This window comes from Aythya ferina (assembly GCF_964211825.1).
Source record: "Aythya ferina genome assembly, chromosome: 9".
In the NCBI taxonomy this organism is placed as follows: domain Eukaryota; kingdom Metazoa; phylum Chordata; class Aves; order Anseriformes; family Anatidae; genus Aythya; species Aythya ferina.
In genome coordinates, this window is record NC_140305.1 from 12,059,746 (window position 1) to 12,080,417 (window position 20,672).

General features: G+C 41.1%; 1 protein-coding gene across 1 annotated transcript in view; it reads left to right on the forward strand.

Annotated features, from left to right (window-relative positions):
- The window catches only part of VPS8 (VPS8 subunit of CORVET complex), a 75,952-nt gene that overhangs the window by 12,392 nt on the left and 42,888 nt on the right, over positions 1–20,672 (forward strand). The window contains exons 7-26 of the mRNA XM_084529861.1: positions 1,343–1,467; positions 2,957–3,043; positions 4,074–4,141; positions 4,414–4,567; positions 4,688–4,747; positions 5,558–5,665; positions 7,094–7,174; positions 8,400–8,570; positions 9,055–9,129; positions 9,806–9,841; positions 12,036–12,126; positions 13,221–13,267; positions 14,184–14,273; positions 14,610–14,656; positions 15,176–15,398; positions 15,606–15,695; positions 17,105–17,156; positions 17,442–17,484; positions 18,527–18,599; positions 20,083–20,202. Of these exons, the coding sequence (XP_084385987.1) occupies positions 1,343–1,467; positions 2,957–3,043; positions 4,074–4,141; positions 4,414–4,567; positions 4,688–4,747; positions 5,558–5,665; positions 7,094–7,174; positions 8,400–8,570; positions 9,055–9,129; positions 9,806–9,841; positions 12,036–12,126; positions 13,221–13,267; positions 14,184–14,273; positions 14,610–14,656; positions 15,176–15,398; positions 15,606–15,695; positions 17,105–17,156; positions 17,442–17,484; positions 18,527–18,599; positions 20,083–20,202 (1,841 nt within the window). The remainder of the gene's footprint in view (positions 1–1,342; positions 1,468–2,956; positions 3,044–4,073; positions 4,142–4,413; positions 4,568–4,687; positions 4,748–5,557; positions 5,666–7,093; positions 7,175–8,399; positions 8,571–9,054; positions 9,130–9,805; positions 9,842–12,035; positions 12,127–13,220; positions 13,268–14,183; positions 14,274–14,609; positions 14,657–15,175; positions 15,399–15,605; positions 15,696–17,104; positions 17,157–17,441; positions 17,485–18,526; positions 18,600–20,082; positions 20,203–20,672) is intronic.

The window sequence follows — 20,672 nt, forward strand, 5'->3', positions numbered from 1 at the left end:
GCTGACAGTGCTTTGGAATAATCCATTGGTTCAGGTGCTCTTCTCGCTAGTGTTTTTCGTCCCTCCCACTTCTGTCTCTTCATGCTGGCAGAATTTGAAAGGTGACTCCCACTGTGTGCTAAGCTATCAATCTGTCTGCGTTACAGAGTACTGTTTGGAGGAAATGAGAAATACTTCCATGCTCTGTTTCACATCTAGCACATCGCTAATGGTGCTGCAACTCGAATGGAGAAGTGTCCTGTGCCTTGGGCACTACTTCCAGGGGGTTTCTGTAGCCCAGCTGCTGTCTGTTCCCCCAGATCCTGTCCTTTCCCTTCCCTGCTCAAGGTGAAACGCCTGAACACATCACTGTGGTGCTTCTGATAGATTTCAAATCTCTAGTCTTCATTCCAACAGTCTCCACAAAGCATCTTTTCTTCTTTCCCCATTCATTCAGAAGCAGCACAAAAACAGAGGGGTGTGTAAAACCAGATCCAGACCATATGTTCTCTGAGCTTGTAAGAGCAGTACACCAAAGGCAGAGGGCTATCGTTTGTAACAGCTGAAGTGCAGCATCCGTAGAAAGCAATCTGGGACCTCGTGATGGAAATGCACAAGAGCCCAGCAGGAACAGAGGTGCCAGTTGTTTGTTGTGTTCAGGGGGCAGGCCCAGGACTCGCAGGCAGCAGTACAGTCCCTGGGAGGCTGCGCAGCTACGAGCACCTCAGTTGCAGAAGCCCGTGTCTCCTGGAAGGAAGTTGTGTCACAGCATGTTGGTCATTGCTGCTTCCTTCTAAAGAACGAACTGCGTGCACTAAAGCTCACAGAGCATTTTAACTGCACAGTTATGTGGGGACACGCAGTCATTTTCTGCCTAGCATCTGGTCTTTATCAACAAAACCAAGAAATAAAAGTTACATAAAACTGCACTTATAAAAAGTCTGTGCTGGGGATTTTTAGTTGATGTCCAAATTGCCATAAAGAAGCATGAGACCAGGAAGGTAGAATTAATTTTGTCATCTTCCTTGCTGCCACTTAAGCTCCATTGTAGAAAAGTAAAAGCAAAGAGAGATATTGCTATGACTTTTCTAATAATTTCTTATTCAGTTTGTAATGCCTCTGCATTCTTATACTCTGTGCCTGTTTTCTACTTTTTAAACAAGTTTTTGTATTTCCCTGCAAGACAGTGTTCTGTGATCTCTGTACAAACAAGTGCTCTGATCTGATCTAAACTCATCATTAGGAACTTAACTGTAAGCCTATGAATCATTAATGTACCCCAAGTGAATTGTGTATGTAAATAATTGCATGGTGTTAAGAAAGAATGGTGATTAAAATGAACTTATTAATTCTTATGCTCTAGACCAAAACCAGGCCCTTCGACTGTGTCTGGGCAGCACTGCTGTGGGGGCCCAGTATGGGGCTATCTCGGCTCTCAGCATCAACAATGACTGTTCGAGGCTCCTGTGTGGCTTTGCGAAAGGACAGGTAATTCCCTGAGATGAGATGGTCCAGTGCCGTGTCCTTCCTCAGGCAGTTACTGCAGGGTATGGTAGGTGACAGTAGGCCCTGGGTGACAGTAGCTCCAAGCTGAGCACACTCAGTATGTAGCTGTTATTTATGCAGAGAAACACCATGCATGGCTTGACCTGTCCAGAGCTCTTCTGGCTAACCAATTCCTGCAGGCAGTGAGCTGACCTGGATCATTTGGGGTAGGTTTCTGTGTAGGAAATGGAGAATACTCAGAAGATAGTGTAGGATTTAATTAATCGTGGCAGATTGTGGCATAAATTTTCTGCTAAACAGAGATGTGCAATGGTCCACCAGGACAATCAGCTTAGTCTTTCTAGGTCACTTTTTAAGACCTGCACTTTGCAATTAAAGCTAGTTTTCTACTGTGGTGCTAACTTAAAATTATTCAAAGGTACATCTAGCCCCAAAATTTTGTTGCTTCTGTTGTGTAACAGCAGCATGGCTTCTTGAATGCAAGGGAAAAGGGTTTGAATCTGCTGTTGTAGTTTGACGCCCATCTTTGAACCTGAAAAGAGAGAGCAATTCCTGAGCGAACATCACAGGACTAAAACAAAATAGATCAAAGTTAAGTTGGTAAAATTTAAGACCATGAGATACAAAGAAGGCTGCTTTTGTTTTTCTTTATAGTTCTACATCCCTGTGCGCCGTCAGGTTTCACTTTCATTCTAGAGAAAACACGCTCCAGTGCCTATGATAGGGCTAGATGACACTGTCCAAGACCATATGGGAATACAGATTTGAACAGTAGCCAGTTTTAAATTATACTCAAAAACATTTTAAAGCAGCAGTTTTGAAAAAGTTGGCCTATAAAGCTTTGATGAATGATTTATGGAACCATATGATGTAGTATTTCCAATAAAAAAGTTTGATTCAAATTGTAATCTCAGCTCCTCTGGGCAAAATATTCTTCAATTATGCAGAAAGTAGTTTGGGGCTTCCTGCTTTTTAGTTGAGAAATTGCCTGGTTGTAATATCCAAGAGCAAGCCAAGAAATCCAGGCTGCGTGGTTCTCTCTGACCTGTTAGCTGAGCAAATGCAGGAGGAGAGGAGTGATGATGTTTATGGCAGGTTCTCCTCTTCTGTGAGAGAGGAGTATTTTGAACCGCTTTGAACAGTGTTGTGTGGTAGCAGACTTACCGTAGAGTCTTTAATCTTGTTATCAGGCAGGTACCTGTGTGGTGAGTGAGTTTGGGCAGGTGGTGAGAGCTTGCCAAAAGGACACGGTTCAGAGTTGTGAAGTTGACAACTCAGAAGTTGTCAGTGAGCATATAAGCATGTGGGGTAAACTGCTTGTAAAAACAGGGTGGGAGCAGGGTTCCAGATTACTTTTCTTTGATACGGAGGCATACTAACTGAGGATGGTAATGAGAATATAAAAACTTACTGATGGACAGACACACAAGGTGATGCAGAGAAGCTTATGCTGAGAACAATCTGCTTGCAGATCACAATGTGGGATCTGGCCAGCGGGAAGCTGCTACGATCAATAACAGATGCGCACCCCCCAGGAACAGCTATTTTGCACATTAAGGTAACAAACATTGCATGTACTCCTCTTATACTACCTTTTTTAAAACAAACAAAAGTCAACCACACTCACGTTCAGTCAGGTTTGTTGGCTTTCTTTGCGTAGTGCTTCTAGATTTACAGGTGAGAACAGCTACCTAGGAGGTATGTGGCTGTACTATCCAGAGGTGAGAAAAGTGAGCAGAAATTATTCTTAAAAGAGTGTTTTGAGAGCTGAAATCACAGTATTGGCTGTGAGCTGCAGTATAATGGACTGCTCTAGCTGTTTATGTAAGCAACTGTTGTCTCCTGTAACTCCAGTCTCCAAGAACAAAAACCGTGAAGAATTGGTTGCTAAAATATATTTATCTGTATCATGCAGTGGTTTGAGCTGGAGACAGTTCAACCAACCTTAAACGTAAGCATATGAAATGTAGAAAATAGATTCTGTCAGCGCTTTTTCAAATCTTCCTCTTTGCCAAGTCCTCTGTTCTTCATGGCTTCCTTTTGTAGCTCGTGACTTGATGGCAGCATTGAGGAGCACTCAGACATTGCTGTCCACTGCTGCTTGTACTGCCAGGTTCTGGGTTACAAAGTCCTCCAGAAGGGTGCCTCAACTGTGGCTGTGGCCCTTTCTTACCTCGATTATTTGGTTTCAGTGGTAGTTATGGATATTTCTGTCTGTTGGTGTGTTCGTGACTCACAGTACATTCATCAGTTCTGGCACCAACTTAGGGTTTTGAGGCTGTGAGCTGTTCCAGTGGTAGCACAGGTTTGGTATCCTGCAGTTCTGAGCTCCAATAGAAAGTAATGGGGCTTTGGTAACAAAATCCAGCAGGAACTTGCAGAAGGTATGAGGGCAAAACGTAAAACCTTGCATTTGTTACACACAAAAAAGCCACTAATTGTACTTCATATTGTACGTTAAATGTATTTCTGATAGATATAATGCATGTACTTTTGTATGCTGTTAATAATACTGTAGCACAGTTTTCTGTCATTTTTTTTTTGTAATTTATTTCTTAGTGCTGCTTCTAATCCAATTATCTGCTCAGTTTACAGATGATCCAACACTTGCAATTTGCAATGATAGCGGAGGCTCCGTATTTGAACTGTCATTTAAGTAAGTCAATAACTCTTCCTCGTAGAAAGCAGCAATGCAAGCAACTAATGCTGGGTTACTTTACTCTTCAGTAAGATCCCAAGGAGTTCTTGTCTATACCTGAGTCCCAGTTTGGGACTACGTGTGGTGCTGTTCTAAAGGAATTCCTGGAGCTGTATAAAGGGCTTTTTAAAAACAGTATTTATGAAGGACTGTGCTTAAGATTTCATGAGATTGTTAGGCTTATCTCCTCTTGGACAGCTGGCCACCAGTCTCATTTCTCTTGTTTCCAGGAGGGTTATGGGAGTGAGAACGTGTGAATCTCGATGTCTCTTCAGTGGCTCAAAGGGGGAGGTTTGCTGTATTGAACCACTACACGCAAAAGTTGAGCTGAGGGACCATCCTATCACCCAGTACTCGCTATTGGCCATGGCCTCCTTAACAAAGGTAACCTGCTGCTTGCAAAAAGCTTTGTGTGAGTTGTGTGAGAAATCACCAAGGAATAAAATTCTGCTATATTTACTATATACACAAATGTTTTACTTTGTCTTTATGTTTTTCTTGAAGATACTAGTTATTGGCCTGAAGCCATCTCTGAAAGTGTGGATGACTTTTCCCTATGGTCGTGTGAGTAATGAAGCCAAATGCTTTTTGAATTATAGCCACAAACTGTTCTTAGAGTGAAGGGGATGAGGTCAGGATCAGGTGTTGATATTACTACTTTATCGGCACTCATTAAACTCTGCGTTATGGAATTATAGTGCTCATCTGTTGGTCTGATGTGTGTAAATTGTAGGCAGAGAGAAGTGAAAAGGTTGCTTTCACCTGTACATCTGTGAAGATGCTGACTCCAGTAGTGGGAAGGGAAGAGCTCAGGAGATGCTCAGCTTCTTGTTTTTGCTGCGGAAGCTCCCAGAGATGGGACAGGATTATGGCTACAATCACCTTGCACTGGGGACATTGTACATAAAAACAAACTCAGTCATACAGTAGAACCCCTAACTGCAGGGCAGAAACAGTGTGGGGTTAGACCACTGAACTGTCTTCTGAGCTCTTGATTATTTACTTTCACTAGTCACTGGTACAGTTCCTTTTGGAAAAGCAGCTGTGGGGAGACATGGAGTATGTTAGATTGGGAGAACTGAGGACAAGGCTGCTAGCAAGCTGCAGCTTGCACTAGTCCTTCTGTCCATGTGGGACTGGATCTGCACTAAATAGCTAGGACACAAATGTTCAGACTGGCCATCTACTTTGCCAAGAGATGTATGTTGCCTGTAAATCATGGGGTGGAGTGAAGACCACGAGCTACTGCTCAGCTGCCAGTAGACCAGGACATTGCTTTATGGCCTGTATGTGTACCTGGCAAAGTTAGTGAGTAGCATCTGAGGAACATCATGTGTTCTGCCTTAAATATCGTTTGTGCTTTTTGTCTTGTAGATGGACCCTTCTAGTGTCCCTCTTCTGGCGTGGCATTTTGTGGCTGTACAGAACTCTGTGAACCCCATGCTTGCATTTTGTCGAGGCGATGTTGTTCATTTTCTTTTGGTAAGCCTCAATGTTTTATACTGCTTTTCAGATAGTTACTTGTTGCTTAGTTGACTGAGCCAGAGTGGAAGTCTAGTATCTGTGGATGCTAGGGATGTCTGCAGCTTGCAACTGGCTTGGGAGAACAAACTGGTTGGTCATTGTTCTTCAGCAAGCAGTGGTGCCCATCCCTGAGAATCTCCTGGGCTGAGTTTTGTGTATTGCAGAAGGAAGTGTTGATCTGGACCTCATTTCACTTCCCCTGGAGCTGAAATAATGAGTATTGTTTTCAGGAGAGCATGTGAATTTGAGATAGTATTTTATTTTTTCCTTTAAAACATGGGCCTGGAAAACTTGAATAAACTACTAAGAGACAAAAACTTTCAAGTCCTGCTGGCATATGAATTGAGGCATGCCACTGGTAAAGTTATACATGCAGATTATTTTTGTTATTGAAGATGATTTCATGGCGGATTTCGACATGAGGGCAATTCTCAGGTTTCAGAAAATTAAGTACTTTGGCTTTGGACTGCTAGGTTTGGTTCCAAGCTCTGCTGCTGTCTTGGACCTTGAGCTTTGCTCAAGCACCAGATGTGATGTATGGATTAAAACCTCTTCCTCCTCTGTCTTCTCTCATGGTAAACTTTTATTTTCTCTGTGGAGAAAGAAAAGGGTGTGGATTTACAATGATCCTGTCTTGCTGGTCATGTTTGTGCATGTAGTAGCACCAGCCTGTGCGTAGATACCTAGTTCAGCTATGGCCAGTGGTGCTTCTCTGCTTATAGATCATTAAATGGCAGCCAAGTCAGGTCCCTCTTGCTGCACTTCAAATTGTCAAAGTGTAAAACAAACAAAAACAAACCAAAACAACAACAAAAAACACCCTTGTTTTTCTTTGCACAATGCTTTTCTTCCTTAAATTACAGTGACTGAAAGCCTTGACTGGGAGTTGTCTTTGTAACAGCTCCCTTGAGTTCATTATTCTGGTTGGGGCTGAGCCCATTGGTCATCACTGAATGCAAATTAGTCCTTTGGTGCTCTCTGTACAAGTGCTGGAGTTTTGCACCCATTTTAGAAACTGAATTTCTTTGTACAGTACATGAAGAGGTGAGAGGTATAACCATTCCCTGAGCACATGCACTGCTGCTGGTTTATGGCATACATCTCCTGCATTGCAAACAAATGATTTAAAATTAATCCAGCAGAGGGCATTTATTTTTCTGCTCCCTACTCAGAGCCAGTCCTTTACTGTTTCCACACTTATCTGAGTGCTTTTGGAGGTGGGACGTTACTCTCCATTTCAGAACTGTGTGCACTGTTCCTGCGTGCTCAGCCTGCTTGTCTGAGGAGAGCTGCAGGCTCCTGGAGTTGGTGTGATGTACTCTGGGAATAGAGAGGTTGAGGTGAAGAATGTCTGAGTTTCTCAGCCTTGTCTGACTTCTCTTTCAGGTAAAGAGAGATGATACTGGTGCAATACATGTCACTAAGCAGAAGCAGCTCCATCTACACTATGACCTCATCAACTTCACTGTAAGTTTTAATGCTGTTTTTTGTTTTTGTTTTTTTTTCTTTTCACTAGTTCTCTTGTAAATGTGCCTCAGTAGCCTTTAGTTGTATGTAGCTGAAGTACTGGCTGTATTTATCTGGATTTCAGTAACTGAAAATAGTCTTAAACTCGGGACTCACTGGAAAACTAGCACATGGAAAATAGCAAGTAGTATTAAAAGGGTAAAAAAAAAAAAAAAAAAAAAGGAATACAAATAAAAATAGTAGCATGTAGGCAAAAATACTGCCCTTTCTGGGGAAGGGAGTAGCTTTGTTAAGAAAATACTTTCAAGAGCCAGAGAGAATCTGACAAGACTTTTATTCCTTTATAAAAGAATGCAAACTACTCTGTAGTTAGCTTAGTAAAATTGTAGTGTTTCTGCGTATGTGTGCTTGCTAAAGCACCATGATTGTTTTATTTCAACAACAAAAATGCTCAACTGTAAAACACATTTACAGAATACAGAACAAAACATGAGAGGTCAAAATACCAATGTGGGCATCCATACCAGCTGCAATTTCATAGAAGTTAAGTTTAGATCAGACATCAGAAAGCAATGTTTTACTGTGAGGGTGGTGAAGCACTGGAACAGGTCACCCAGAGAAGCTGTAGGTGCCCCATCTCTGGAAGTGTTTGAGGCCAGGTTGCCTTGAAGAAGCAATTTGGAATTTTTAATAAATATGTTAATGTTTAAAAAAATGTAAAAGCAAAAAAAAGAAGTCTTTTTATTTGCTGAGCTTTGATCATAAAAGTAGAGGTTGAAGAACCTGGATGACAGGCTTTGATTTAAACTTGGATGTACTATTTCTGTTTTTAATGCCTCTGGATGCTATATTTAACTCCTAAGGCATTTGAGAACAGGTGTTGTAGTAGTCATGCTTTTGAGACCTTTGGGTAGAAAGTGTGCTAGGGCATAAATATTGCACCTAGAGGACAAGCACTCTGGAGGATTGTCATTTGTCTACTGGTGTTTCTCTGCAAAAATGTCCTTGTAGTTTTTCTCAATGTTAAAGCTGATACTCTAGAAGTAGACTCCCCATCTTCACCTTTGCAGTTACGTGTGGGTGCTGTTGTGATCACGTATAACAGCGAAGTTATTGGTGGTTGTAGACATTCTGGTGTTGATACTGAGGGATATGTCCAGAGCCTGTTTAATTGGTCTCTAATTATCCGTGTCTTGCTGAAACATGCGATTTGTTGCCTTTTCAGTGGATAAACTCACGGACAGCAGTGCTTCTGGACAGTGTGGAGAAGCTGCATGTTATAGATCGTCAGACACAAGAGGAACTGGAGACCATAGAGATTCCAGAAGTTCAGCTGGTCTACAACAGCAGCCACTTCAAATCGCTGGCTACAGGAGGCAATGTCAGCGAAGCACTGGTGGGTGCAAACGGTGCTTGTGGTAGCTCTTTGAGATATGCATTAAGTGGAAGAGCCTGGAGCTTTGGAAAGAAGGATTTTTGAAACCTGATATTACCATTTTCAAGCCAGAGTCATGTGGCTTGAAAAACTGTTTCTGAATTGTTTTTGCTCCTTCTACACATCTTCCCAAGGAAGGAGCCCCTGTAACTTTCTTGCTACCTGAGGATAGGCACAAAGCACTGCTGGTGGGTCCTTATGACTCCTTTGTGTTTTCTGGGCAGCCAGAGCTCAGCAGCACTTTAAGCTGCATACATGAGCAGGAGGGCATGATAGAAGAGCCTTTTTCTTTACTATTGCCCAGCAGTCTGTGTTATTCTTTCCCAGTCCTCATTATGATTTCTTAATGACAAAATTCAAGTATATATATATATATATATGTATCTTGGGAAAATTTGCAAAAACAAAAAGCAGTTTGATTTGCATGATGTTCTTCTCTCTGTAGGCATTGGTTGGAGAGAAAGCTTGCTATCAGTCCATCAGCAGCTGTGGTGGTCAGATCTTTTACCTGGGAACTAAGGTAAATGCAGAGAATTTTTAATGGAAATGCAAGACATTTGCTGTTGATAGTAGCTCATCTTTTGGAGAAAGGCAAGATGATTTTTTTTTTTTTTTATTCTATGGAGACACGAATCAAGGTTGGGCTCTTTTTGTACTTGCATCATTGGCTTAAAGAAATGGGCAACAGTTTGGTCTTAGCCCAAGGTATGGGCTCAGTAAGGTGGTGTCACAGTTTCACAGTACCTTGGTTCATGCTGTTTCAGGGTAGACTTAGCATGACTTTACTGACATCTCCTCTGTCCTAAGCTTCAATTTCTGTCTTAAATGTGCTAGTGAGTAAACAGAAGAAAATAAGAGGGTAGAGGAAACTCTGCATTGCATGGAACGATAGAAGGATTATCCTCTTTGCTTTTCCTGCCCTACAGTACAGAAAAGGCAGAGAGAGGTGTGCTATAGGATGGCACGTTGAAGTAGAAAAGGAAGTGAGGCTGTGCAAAGGATGATTTCTGTTAAATATAAGCATGTGATTTATCTTGCCTTGCCAAGTTTGAAGGTTGCTTTACTTAGCTTGATTTCTTTGTACCAGCATGCTGTGGTGGGTCTGTGGGATACCACAGGCTGCATGAGCAACTGTAAGTAAATATTTTTTTAATTGAGTATTTTTTAAGTAATAAATATATTTTTTTCTTTTTTAGTCTGTTCATGTCATGACACTGAGGAGCTGGAGAGAGGTAGGTTGAGAGAAAAACTGTACAGCTTAGTAGGTTTTAATTGCTGAAATACAGCTTAAGAGGAGGGAGGGAGCTACAGCATTTGGGAAGCATGATCTGAGCACTATGTTGAGGACCCCTACACGCAGCCAGCACTGTAGGTACTCTGCTTTCCACAGTGGGATGCTATGGGACTGCTGTTTGCATAAACTTGCAGGCTGAATAGACAGACCTTGTTCTCCCAAGTGAGGCATATAATGCCTTGTGATGTTTCAGCTTCTGCCACTTAGTGTGGCAGAGTTACTGCACTGAATGACTTTGCAGTGCAAGCATTCTGTCAGCCAGATAAGGATACAGGAATGGAAGGAAATCTAATTCCCTTTATTTTGTTTCCAGCTATTGCAGAAGCTTCATCATGAAACTTATCAAAGGTTACCTAGAAAGTTCATTGGATTTTTAGATCCTTCTTTCTGTTGCTAGAAGCTGTGTTGGATCATTATTTCTCTGGCAGCTGAAATCCTATCTCTTTCCAAATTAAAGTTCGTAGTGATCTGTTTGTCTCTCTGTTGCTGTGCTGTTTTTTTCACTTGAGTTAAATAGCAGTTTTTGCCTCTCTGGGTCATCACTTCACAGTGTACTTACTCAGTATATGCATGTTCTCCCTCAGACTTTGTTTTGCAAGGCTAAGCAAATATTTCATCACCCTCTTGTAAGACTACCTACCCAATTGTTTCTTTTTTTCATAATCACCATTCTCTGCACATCCTCTATGCTCAATTTCTCGAACATATGCAAATAAATTGATGCATATTACTCTGGGTAGGGTTTTGCCACTCCCATAGGCATCCGATTTTTCCCTGTCTGTTAGATATGTTACAACTTGTACGTCATTGGGTCTCACTTTGCTGTTTGCTATTTGGCTACATCATGTCAGTGGCTTGTGGCACTCCTGAGATTCACCAGTTCGCAACAGCAAGGCTGATTACTGCTGTAAACTGCTTGTACCATTGGACTGCATTGTACTTCTATTACCTGGCTTTAGGGATCATCCTATCTTCTGTCTTTCTGGTCTGCTGTCCATATTATATGTTGAGAGCTGGTCATCAGCAAAGTTCATTAATAAATTCCGCTTGTGCTGAGTTAGTCTACCAAATCATAATGTGAGCGGGGGCTTTCAGGTCACCTCTTTCTAGTTTCACAATTTCTGCTCTAAGCAGTGACCATCATTTTTTTTTTTTTTTTTTTTTTTGCTTACCTGTGTTACACTTCATGTACTTGTCCACAATTCTGAGTTCCTCCATGTGACACTGTACCAGGACCTTTAACAAAATACGACCAGTTTGTCTCTATTGAACTTTTATGCAGTTGTTATGATGATCACTCTCCTCTGCTAGTTTTCCCTCCCGACATTCACTATCACCTCAGCTAGTGAAAAGTGTTGCTTTGAACCACGATTTTTATATACTAGAGTTTTTATGTATTAGATTTTAGTTCGTAAAATTCAAAAGTCAGTCGCAACATACATGTTGTGAACCAAGCTCATTCTAAATTACTATATGGTATCTGTTGTATTCCTCTTTGTTGTAGGGGAGTTACTGAAGTGCTGTCATCAAGTATGTGACATATTAGGGTGTGAAGCTGAGAGTTACTTCATGCCACAGTACAAAGTGCTTGTCTGAGATTCAGGCTCTCTTCTTTCAAACAGTACTTATTAAAATTTTGACTTAACATATCAAGAATAGTGGTGCTTGACCATATGTATTAATGTTTCCTTAAAGTAGAAAGTACTTGTCACCTACTTCAGTCCTTGTTGATTGTGAGCTCAGAAGAAAATAAAGGGAGTAGGATGTTCATCTTTATGTTGAAAGCATGGCAGAGTTGTGTTGTGCTTAAGTGGCGAGGCAGGGATGGGGAATGGAAAGTTTTGATTCTTAGTGGTTGCAGATGCTTGCTGATGCTATGTCTCCATCCAGGTTCTCAATGTACTGGCGCCTGATATTTCTTAGTCCCTTTCAACTGTGCAGCAGAAAACATACATGTGAGAGAATCTTTTTTGAGATACTGGCCTTTACTGCAGTATATTGACAGCTTCTGAGGTTTCCTGACCCCTTGCTGCCAGCACTCACAACCCACTGCTGGAAAACAATGGTATCACATAGGAAGGTGCAGTCATCTTTTCTTTAATGCTAAGGTCCAATATTACTTGTTATTTTAGAGAGTTGACCACCTTCTGAAACAAGAGCGTCTCACTGATGCCCTGGCTCTTGCTTGGTCCTTTTATGAAGGCAAAGCAAAGGCTGTAGTAGGTAAGTTTGGCTTGTTGTTGCTGTGGGTTTTTTTTAATCTGTTAAAAAAAACAGGCATGTACTGAAATCATTGTTCCAGGGGAAAAAAAATAACAAGGGTAGGGAATTGAAATAAAGATGAGAAAGTAGAATGTGCTGCATTGGGTTTGGCAAAAACAGCACTCTTGATAATGGATTGATTTGGCATTTTTAGAGTCATACCTTTAGCAGCCACCTATTTTCAAATGAAAATCAGACCTGGTCTGTATTGTGCCTCCTATCGGTTGTCACTTTGCCATGAAGGAGATGGATCCAAGTGTTGAATCCTAAAATATTTCTGAAGGTCAAGTGTAACCTGTAAGTAACTTTCAGTGATGCTGTCAAGTGGGTACTTTCATTGAGGTTTCCTCTGACTGTATAGCTGACTGAAAGTACTGCTGGGTTTTGGCACCAAATTTCCTATAAGGGACAATGTTTTGTGAGCACTTAGCTTGTTATGAGAAACATGTTAATTTTGCTGGAAACTGCTGCTTGTGTGGTCTGATTTGGACTGGCCACAGAGGATTTTCAGCAAATAACTTTTGGTGGTTTTAACAAATGACTCTGCAGTTCTCAGGATAAGGTCCTTCTGCTGTGAAATTGCTAGTATATGAAGATTGTTTTTGGACAAAATGTAATTAAGCAGATAGTTTTTCAGTTTTCAAAATAATTACTGTCTTCTGAGATGGCTTTTGAGATTTTTTTGTCATTACAGTGCACTAAATTCAGTTTCTTCACATCAGTGCATCCTCCAGCAATTAGTCTGTTATACAGGCTTTGACAGCCTTCCATTAATTGTTCTTTTGACGTTAAACTTGGTTTCTTCTGTCAAACAGCACTCGGATCTGGTCTTGCCATTCCTGTGCTGGAACAGTCTTTAATTTGAGAGAGTAAGACCTTAAGAAGAAGAATGGGCTAAAAGCAGATCACAAAATTGTGTGTCTAGATACTTGCATTTCTGTATCTCAAGGGTAGTGGTGTGGACATCTACACTGTGGGATTTACAGTCTCCTTTATGGTACCTTAGATGAGAAATGCTTTCCTCCCCACTCTCCCTCTCCCCTCATTCTTTCTAGGCTTGTCTGGGGACACGAGCAAGCGGAAAGCAGTCATTGCAGACAGGGTGAGTCACTGATCTCTTCCTAACTAGATTTTCATGTATGCTGATATGATGCTAGTTTTGTTCCTGGAAGGAGTGACTTCTGTCCTCCAGAAATTAATCGTATTAGCTCTAGAAAGTGTGTATGTGCCATTCTTGCTATGATTGTGAGCAGGATTTTATAAGAGATGGGGAAATACCTTTTAGGTTAAGGTGGGAATAAATGCCACAGCATTAGCAAAGCAGAATATGACACTATTATCCAGGCCTTGAGATGTCAAATCCAGTCTCTTGCCCACTCACAGTGGACAGAAACCCTTTTTGCAGGTAATTTCAGAGTTTTCTGATGTTTAGTTGTCAAGTATCCATGGGTATGTAACTTGCTTACCCTCAGGGTGGAAACTTTGATCATGTATATATGGAGTAAACTTTGACAACTGAACAGAATCAGTTGAATAGGGTTGGGTTTCTGAGATGGGTTTTTAAAATAAATGATTATTGCAATATTTACTCAGTCATACTTTATTCTTAATGCACGTTGTATTTGTAGGTAAATAAATTTTGCTATTTAAGATACTGTAAGTTAAGCTTTGGGTTAAAACATGGCCCAGATGAATCCTGTGCTTCAGGATGGGTTCATCTGCCTCAGAATGTGCTGGCAGACTGGCTGTCCAGTGCCTCAGTCAGCTGAAGTTAGTGTAGACTTTCAGTATCCCAGTGAGCTGCTTCTGTGCCATCTCATGCAGTTGTGTCTTGGCAGCTGTGCCCTGAGTACTAGTTATTGCCTCTTTCCTCTCTTCCTTACTTCCCACAGTAGTTCATGCCCAAACCGGAACAGAGTTTTCAGTGCTTCCAACCCCAAGTCAGGCTATTAAATGTGCTACCAAGTAGGGCCTCTAGAGTAAGATGAGAGTGAATCTTCATGTTTATTTTAATGCAGATGGTTGAAATCCTTCTCCATTATGCTGATCGGACTTTGAAGAAATGTCCTGACCAAGGAAAAATCCAGGTTATGGAGCAACATTTTCAGGTACGGTGTTCCAGAGGACTCTTGTATAGATTTTCTGAAATTTTTGTTCAGACACAGCTTTGCTGTAAAAGTTACTTGTGTAACAGCCGTGACCTGTTGATGAATGCTCATGTGTTGGGTGTGAAAGTGGCAATACGTAAGTGACTTTGTTCCCCTTTCCCAGCAAACTGTGGTTGGAAAAGCTGCAACTGTGCAAGCTACCAGCTGACTCAAAAACTTCATTGATTCTGTGCTGTATTGGCCAGGCTTCATTTTGTGCTGTGCAGGATGCACTGTTTGGCAGGATCTTTGATAGTTGCTACAGCTTTTCTACGTGTGTTTTTTTTTTCCCTACAGGACATGGTGCCTGTCATAGTTGATTACTGCCTCTTACTCCAGCGCACGTAAGTCCAAGTTTGCAAGTGTTTTCTCCCAGGGTAGGCCACTGACCCATGTAGCCCTGAGTGCTGTCTCCTATAATATCGCATGGTTTAGAGAAATCGTATCACAGCACATCATCATCATGTCATATAACACATCTCCATTTAGAGGAATGCTTAAAGACTGATGCTGAAATCAGGGTATTCAGTACTCAAAACAGAAAATCCCTCTTAATTTTTTATAGAGGAAGAAAAAAATGGTTCTAATTTTCCCCCACACCACCTCCTTAACAAAGAATCTGTCTGGATAGATTTTCCTGTCATCGTCATTTCTCCTCTAACAGCAAATTTTCTGCTGCAACATCCATAGCAGGTTTATTCTGTGTAGCTGCCTATGACTTATGTCTGCATGGGAGATGAACGGGGCATTCAGCTGCTGAGCTGAAGAAAAACAGAATAGAGTATAATTTGGAGCCCTCAGAAAGTAGAAGTAATAAGATGTTAATAAGATTATTTGATAACTAAACACTTCTTTCCCCCTAGGGATCTATTATTTAATCAGATATATGATAAGATGAGTGAGAATTCTGTAGCTAAAGGCATCTTTCTGGAGTGCTTGGAGCCATATATCTTGAGTGATAAGCTGATGGGAATCACAGCTCAAGTGATGAAAGACTTGCTGCTTCACTTCCAAGACAAGAACAGGCTGGAAAATATGGAAGCTTGCATTGTGCATATGGATATCACCAGCTTAGACATACAGCAGGTGAGCTACAGTAATGAGTGCTGTATCGAGTTCTTCTGAATAAATGACAATATCCCCTAGTTGCAGAGGCACACTTCTTATGCTTTTAAGCACAAGGTAGCATGTGGAAACGAGGTGCCACCTTTTAATGGAAAACTTTTGTAGTCCAAATCTCTGGTGTCTGTTGGTCACTAACTTGTAATAGAACATAGCTCTGTCTCTCTTCAGGTTGTACTTCTGTGCTGGGAAAACCGTCTCTACGATGCCATGATTTACGTCTACAACAGTGGGATGAATGACTTCATTAGCCCCATGGAGGTAGGAAAGAAGTTCAGTACTGGAGAGTTTTGTGTGCTTACCATGCACTGTTTGTGACAACCAGCATTTCAAACTAATACATCATCTTCTCATTCAGTGTACAGATGTTCTTGTTCTTTTTCATTCTGAGGGCGAAATCATGTATGACTTACAGTTTATCCAACTAGATGCAGTAGAGAAGTAATTTGTAGTTACTGTACTTTAGAGCACAAATTTCCCTTTGGCATTGTAGATGAGGTAGGAATGCTCTGCAAAGTTAGAATGGGAAACTCAGTTGTGTTAATTAAAAAAAACAAACAACAAAAACTGCAGAAGAGAATAGCATGATGAATTACAGAGATTGCATTGCAAAACTGTCTTTTAACATGTTTCCAACAGTGAGCCTGGGCAATGTGGCACAATATTCTTAGAAACAAATTTCTGCACAATGGGATTAGTGGGAGCGTAGGTGTGAGAGGTTCTTTGAACACCTCATGCTTTTTTCTTTCATACTGTTCTGCTGACACAGTAGTGTATTAATGCATGGTAAAGAATAATGGAAACAAAGGGTGAATTTATCTGTGTACAGAATTCAGAAAAAAGGCAAAGACTGCTTCTACCATGGAGCTAGGCTTTGTTCTTAGCACTTGTGTGAGGTCAATCAACGGTAAAAACAGGACTATGTAATGCTGTAACTGTTGATACTGCTGATCATGAAGATGTGCCTGATGCACCAATTGCTCTTGGAGCCTCTAGATATAATGTGAAGATGCTTCACTGTGGAAGCACTGTTGCTGTTTTCTCAATAGTGCTAAAATCAAGAGCCTTTTGCATCTGAGTGTGAAAATCTTAAATTGCCCAATTCATAGCAGTTATAATCTCATTAAATTTTCTCAGGAACAAGACTCTTTGGGTGTTCATGATTTTAAAAAGGACTTTTAGAAACCTAGTGCTAGCTGTACAAGTACAAATAACTTTTTTTTTTTGTTTCCAGGGCTAAGTATTTACACTGGTCCTTGCTCTGTGTTCCCAGACTAAAGGCTCTCTGATGAACCTGCTAGGTAGCCTGAAAGTGGCAGAAGTCTCAGGAGCAGGAAATGGGGCTAGTCAATTATGCTCTGAATGTTACTTCTGGGACTACTGAACATTGTTTTTTTCTTTTTTTTTTTTTTTAAGGGTGGCCTGTCTTTATGGTCAGATCTGATGGTCTGAAAGCTGTTTTTTTTTTTTTTTTTTTTTGTCGTAACATTAGCCAGAATAAACATCTTTTGACACATCTGGTGTCCTCTTTTCCTGTTAATTGTAAGACATCATGAGGAAGCAGAGCTGCTCTGGGGAAGATGCTCTAGTGATCTCTGCTTTAAAACAAAGCAGAATCTTTGATTTGAGCTTTTACAACTGCATGAGCACTGCTCTCTTTCTTGTTACAGAAACTGTTCAAAGTCATTGCTCCTCCGCTGAATGCTGGGAAGTCTCTCACAGGTACAGAATTATTGCCCTTTATGAGTGTCTAGTTCTGGTGTTCCAAACATCTCCGGTCACTTACAACAGAGAGATTGCGAAAGGGAAATGTGTATGTACTGTCAGGATCTTGGAGAACAGAAAAGTGCTCAAGTACTATGTGGCATTTGTAAAACTGTTCTACTTACTGTGTGTAAAACCGTGTGTGTTAGATGAGATATTTTGCTAACTTTTGTTGGGAAAAACAATTGCATCTCTGTATGTTGCCTTGTGAAGAAAAGGTGACAAATGATTTTTGTTTTGTAGATGAACAGGTGGTAATGGGCAACAAGCTGCTTGTATATATAAGGTAAGGTTGTTTAAGGATATGGGCGGTGTTGCCTAGTGGAACCAGATTTTAACTCATTATATTTGCAAAATGTTATGCTGTATTTCAAGGTCTGAGGTATTTTGTAAAATAGCAATGGCTACTTTATACGGCTGACTTAGTTACAAAGGCTTGTTGCACATCATAGAATATCCCTAGCTGGAAGGGACCCGCAGGGATCACTGAGCCCAACTCCTGGCTCCACACAGGACCACCCAAAAGTCAAGTCATATTTCCGAGAGCGTTGTCCAAACACTTCTTGAATGTTGACAAGCTTGGTGCCTTGACCACATCTCTGGGGAGCCTGTTCCAGTGCCCAACCACCCTCCTGGTGAAGAACCTTTTCCTAATATCCAGTCTGAACTTCCCCTGATGCAGCTTCATGCTGTCTGTTCCCTTGGGTCCTATCCTGTTGAAGAGACGGGTGGGATGAAATCGGATGCTTAGAGCTCAGGTTACTGCAGATGTGCCAAGACAATTCCTTTGTCTTTAGAGTTCGGTTTCTCCATTGTCCTGTGTGCAGCACTGCTCCTCAAACAAGAAGTCAGTAGCCTGAAAAGCTCTATTGTAGCCTTTTGGGATAGCTCTTTTCTGTTGCTGCTTTCTGTATTGCCTTTAATTTGCAGGAGGTCGTTCTGAGATTGCACAATAGTGATTAATGAGTGAGTTCCTCTTTCTGGAATCTATTCAAGATCATAAACTTTTGCTTCTGTGTTGTTTCTGCTTCCTAAACTGCAGATTAAAAGACTTTTTTTTTTTTGTGAGAAATCCTGAGATTTCCTTGTTATTATTCCTGCAGTGCAATGGCAGACTTCAGATGCAAATTTGTGCAGCACATAGGCTTATTGTGTATTAATAGCAGTGCTCTTTGCTGTGCTTGGTCTCATGGTTTACAAAATAAATTTATTTGGTTTGTTTTAAGAGCATCTTGAAAACTAGCTCTGAAAATTAACTGTTTTCCTCAATCTATTTAATGTCAGTAGATATTAAGAGAAAAAAAAACGCCTTTCCCCTCTTTCAATAGTTGCTGCTTGGCAGGACGTGCGTATCCACTGGGTGATATTCCTGAAGATCTGGTACCTCTGGTTAAAAACCAGGTAAGCAACCTTTTGGAAGGACACTTTTCCATATGAGGTTTTTAGAAAAGAAACCATCGTCTTATTTCATGAGCTTCTGTTTGAAAACTGTTATCAGTCTGATAGCTGATAATGGTTTCATCGTAGATGGAGAGTTTCTACTTAAAATCACAGTGAATTTATGCAAAAGTATGACTAGATATGCAGGTCACGTGTTGTGAAAATTGGCATGGTGACTGCCAAGTAAATCTCTTTTCCTCATTTCCATCAGAGCCTTCAAGCTTGGCTATTTCTTTCTCTTTAAGCTGTGTCAGATGCTTGGCCTAAGGCAAAGCTTAACTCCTCTGGGGAGACATCTCCAAGAATTTCTTAAAATGGAAGATGCTTCTGATCATCATTTTGTACTCATAAAAATATTTCCTGAATTTCTGGTCAGTTTTACCAGTAAAAGAATTTTATTTTTGCTCCATAGTGTTTTACTCAAATATCAAGGTTTTGAGAAGAGGCAGTGGTTTCTTTTTTGCATTTTCTATTTGCAGTACAGTGGATCAGGTAGATATTTTTGTTGCTAATCCAGAGCTTGTAGCTGTATGTGTGTGGTAGCTCTGGGTTGTTGCAAACCCTTTCCTTACAGGGTCTGCAAGCCAGTCTGCTCCTCTATGCTGGACCAAGCACTGTTGCCCTCTCCCATGGTCCTTACCAGGTTGTCTCCTGCATGTGTGCTGGAGCTGGCACAGCACCAGACTGCGGCTCAAGGTCTGAGGACTAAAGGCATACCCAGCAGCAGTGCTGGGGAGGAGCCATCAATGTCTTCTTGTTACAATCTCTGATAGTGTTTGTGAGAGTCTGGCTTAAGCAACACCTTTCTGTCTTGATTCTTGAATCCAGCATTCTAGCTACAGTCTGGTTTTCTTTGTTTTCTGAACAGTTTCTAGATGGCAGGTGTGCATCAGGTTCAAGGAAACCAGGTTACACTAGGGAGGCTGTGCATTGGAAAAAAGTCAAGCTGCTTAACCCCTCCTGGCTTCACTGCCATTGTGCTAACAGGAAAATTAACTCCGAATAGGAGTAAATGAGAGAACGTGACATTTGCTGAAGGTGCTGTTTTTTCTCCTCAGAATGTGGGGGCAGATTGGCTGGCTCTTCCCAAGGGAACTGCTGACAAGGAGAGGAGCTGTGCCTTGGATAAGGAAGAGCTGCACAGCTTGTGGGGAGAGGTGGCAGGATGGGGAGGGGGTTAATCTAATGTCAGACCCTTTGGTCTCCAAGTATGATCCTTAATTTTTGCACAGTGATTGACCTCAAGTTGGCTGATGAGCCTAAGGAAGGGAATTTTTCTCTACTAATAAGCATCAGGAAACATTGTTCAGTAACAAACACTGATGGGCTCCTAAGGTGTTTTAGAGCTTAAGTGCAAAGCAGGTAATGCTGCTGCTTTCCCATGTGCTTGCAGTATCAGTTATCTGAAATCCATAGGAAATGTTTGATTTTTTTTTCACTGCAGGTCTTTGAATTTCTCATCCGGCTACATTCAACTGAGGGATCTGTGGATGAAGAGGTCTACCCTCACATTCGTACCTTGCTGCACTTCGACACTCGGGAATTCCTTAATGTTCTTGCTCTGGTAAGAGACCACTGATGTCTTCCAAGAAGAAATTTCAAAACCAGTTCTTCCATCATCTTTGTTGTGGTTGCATGATCTGCAAGGTTCTTAGGTAAACCAGCATTTACTGGCTTGATACAGGAACAGTTTTGGTGTGTGTTCTGTAAGATGTCAGAGGAGATCATAATAGTCATTTATGTCCTTAAATATAAATTGATGAACATCTGACATTACACAGCGAGCACTGCTAACAGGCCATCTAAAGCTCAACTAAAACAAGAATAATGTATTTGTAAAGTGTGTTTTAGTACCTACATCTCTCTCCTGCATAGAGGGTCAGCTTTCTGTCTTGAATTTCCTGTCTATTTGGGCCTGTTACATTTACTTAAATAAGAAAAAAACTGTCTTGGTAGTTACAAAAAAGGAAACTATCTTGGAACCTTCTGTTTAAGTAACACACACAGAAAGGACTTAAAAACAGCTTTGTGATA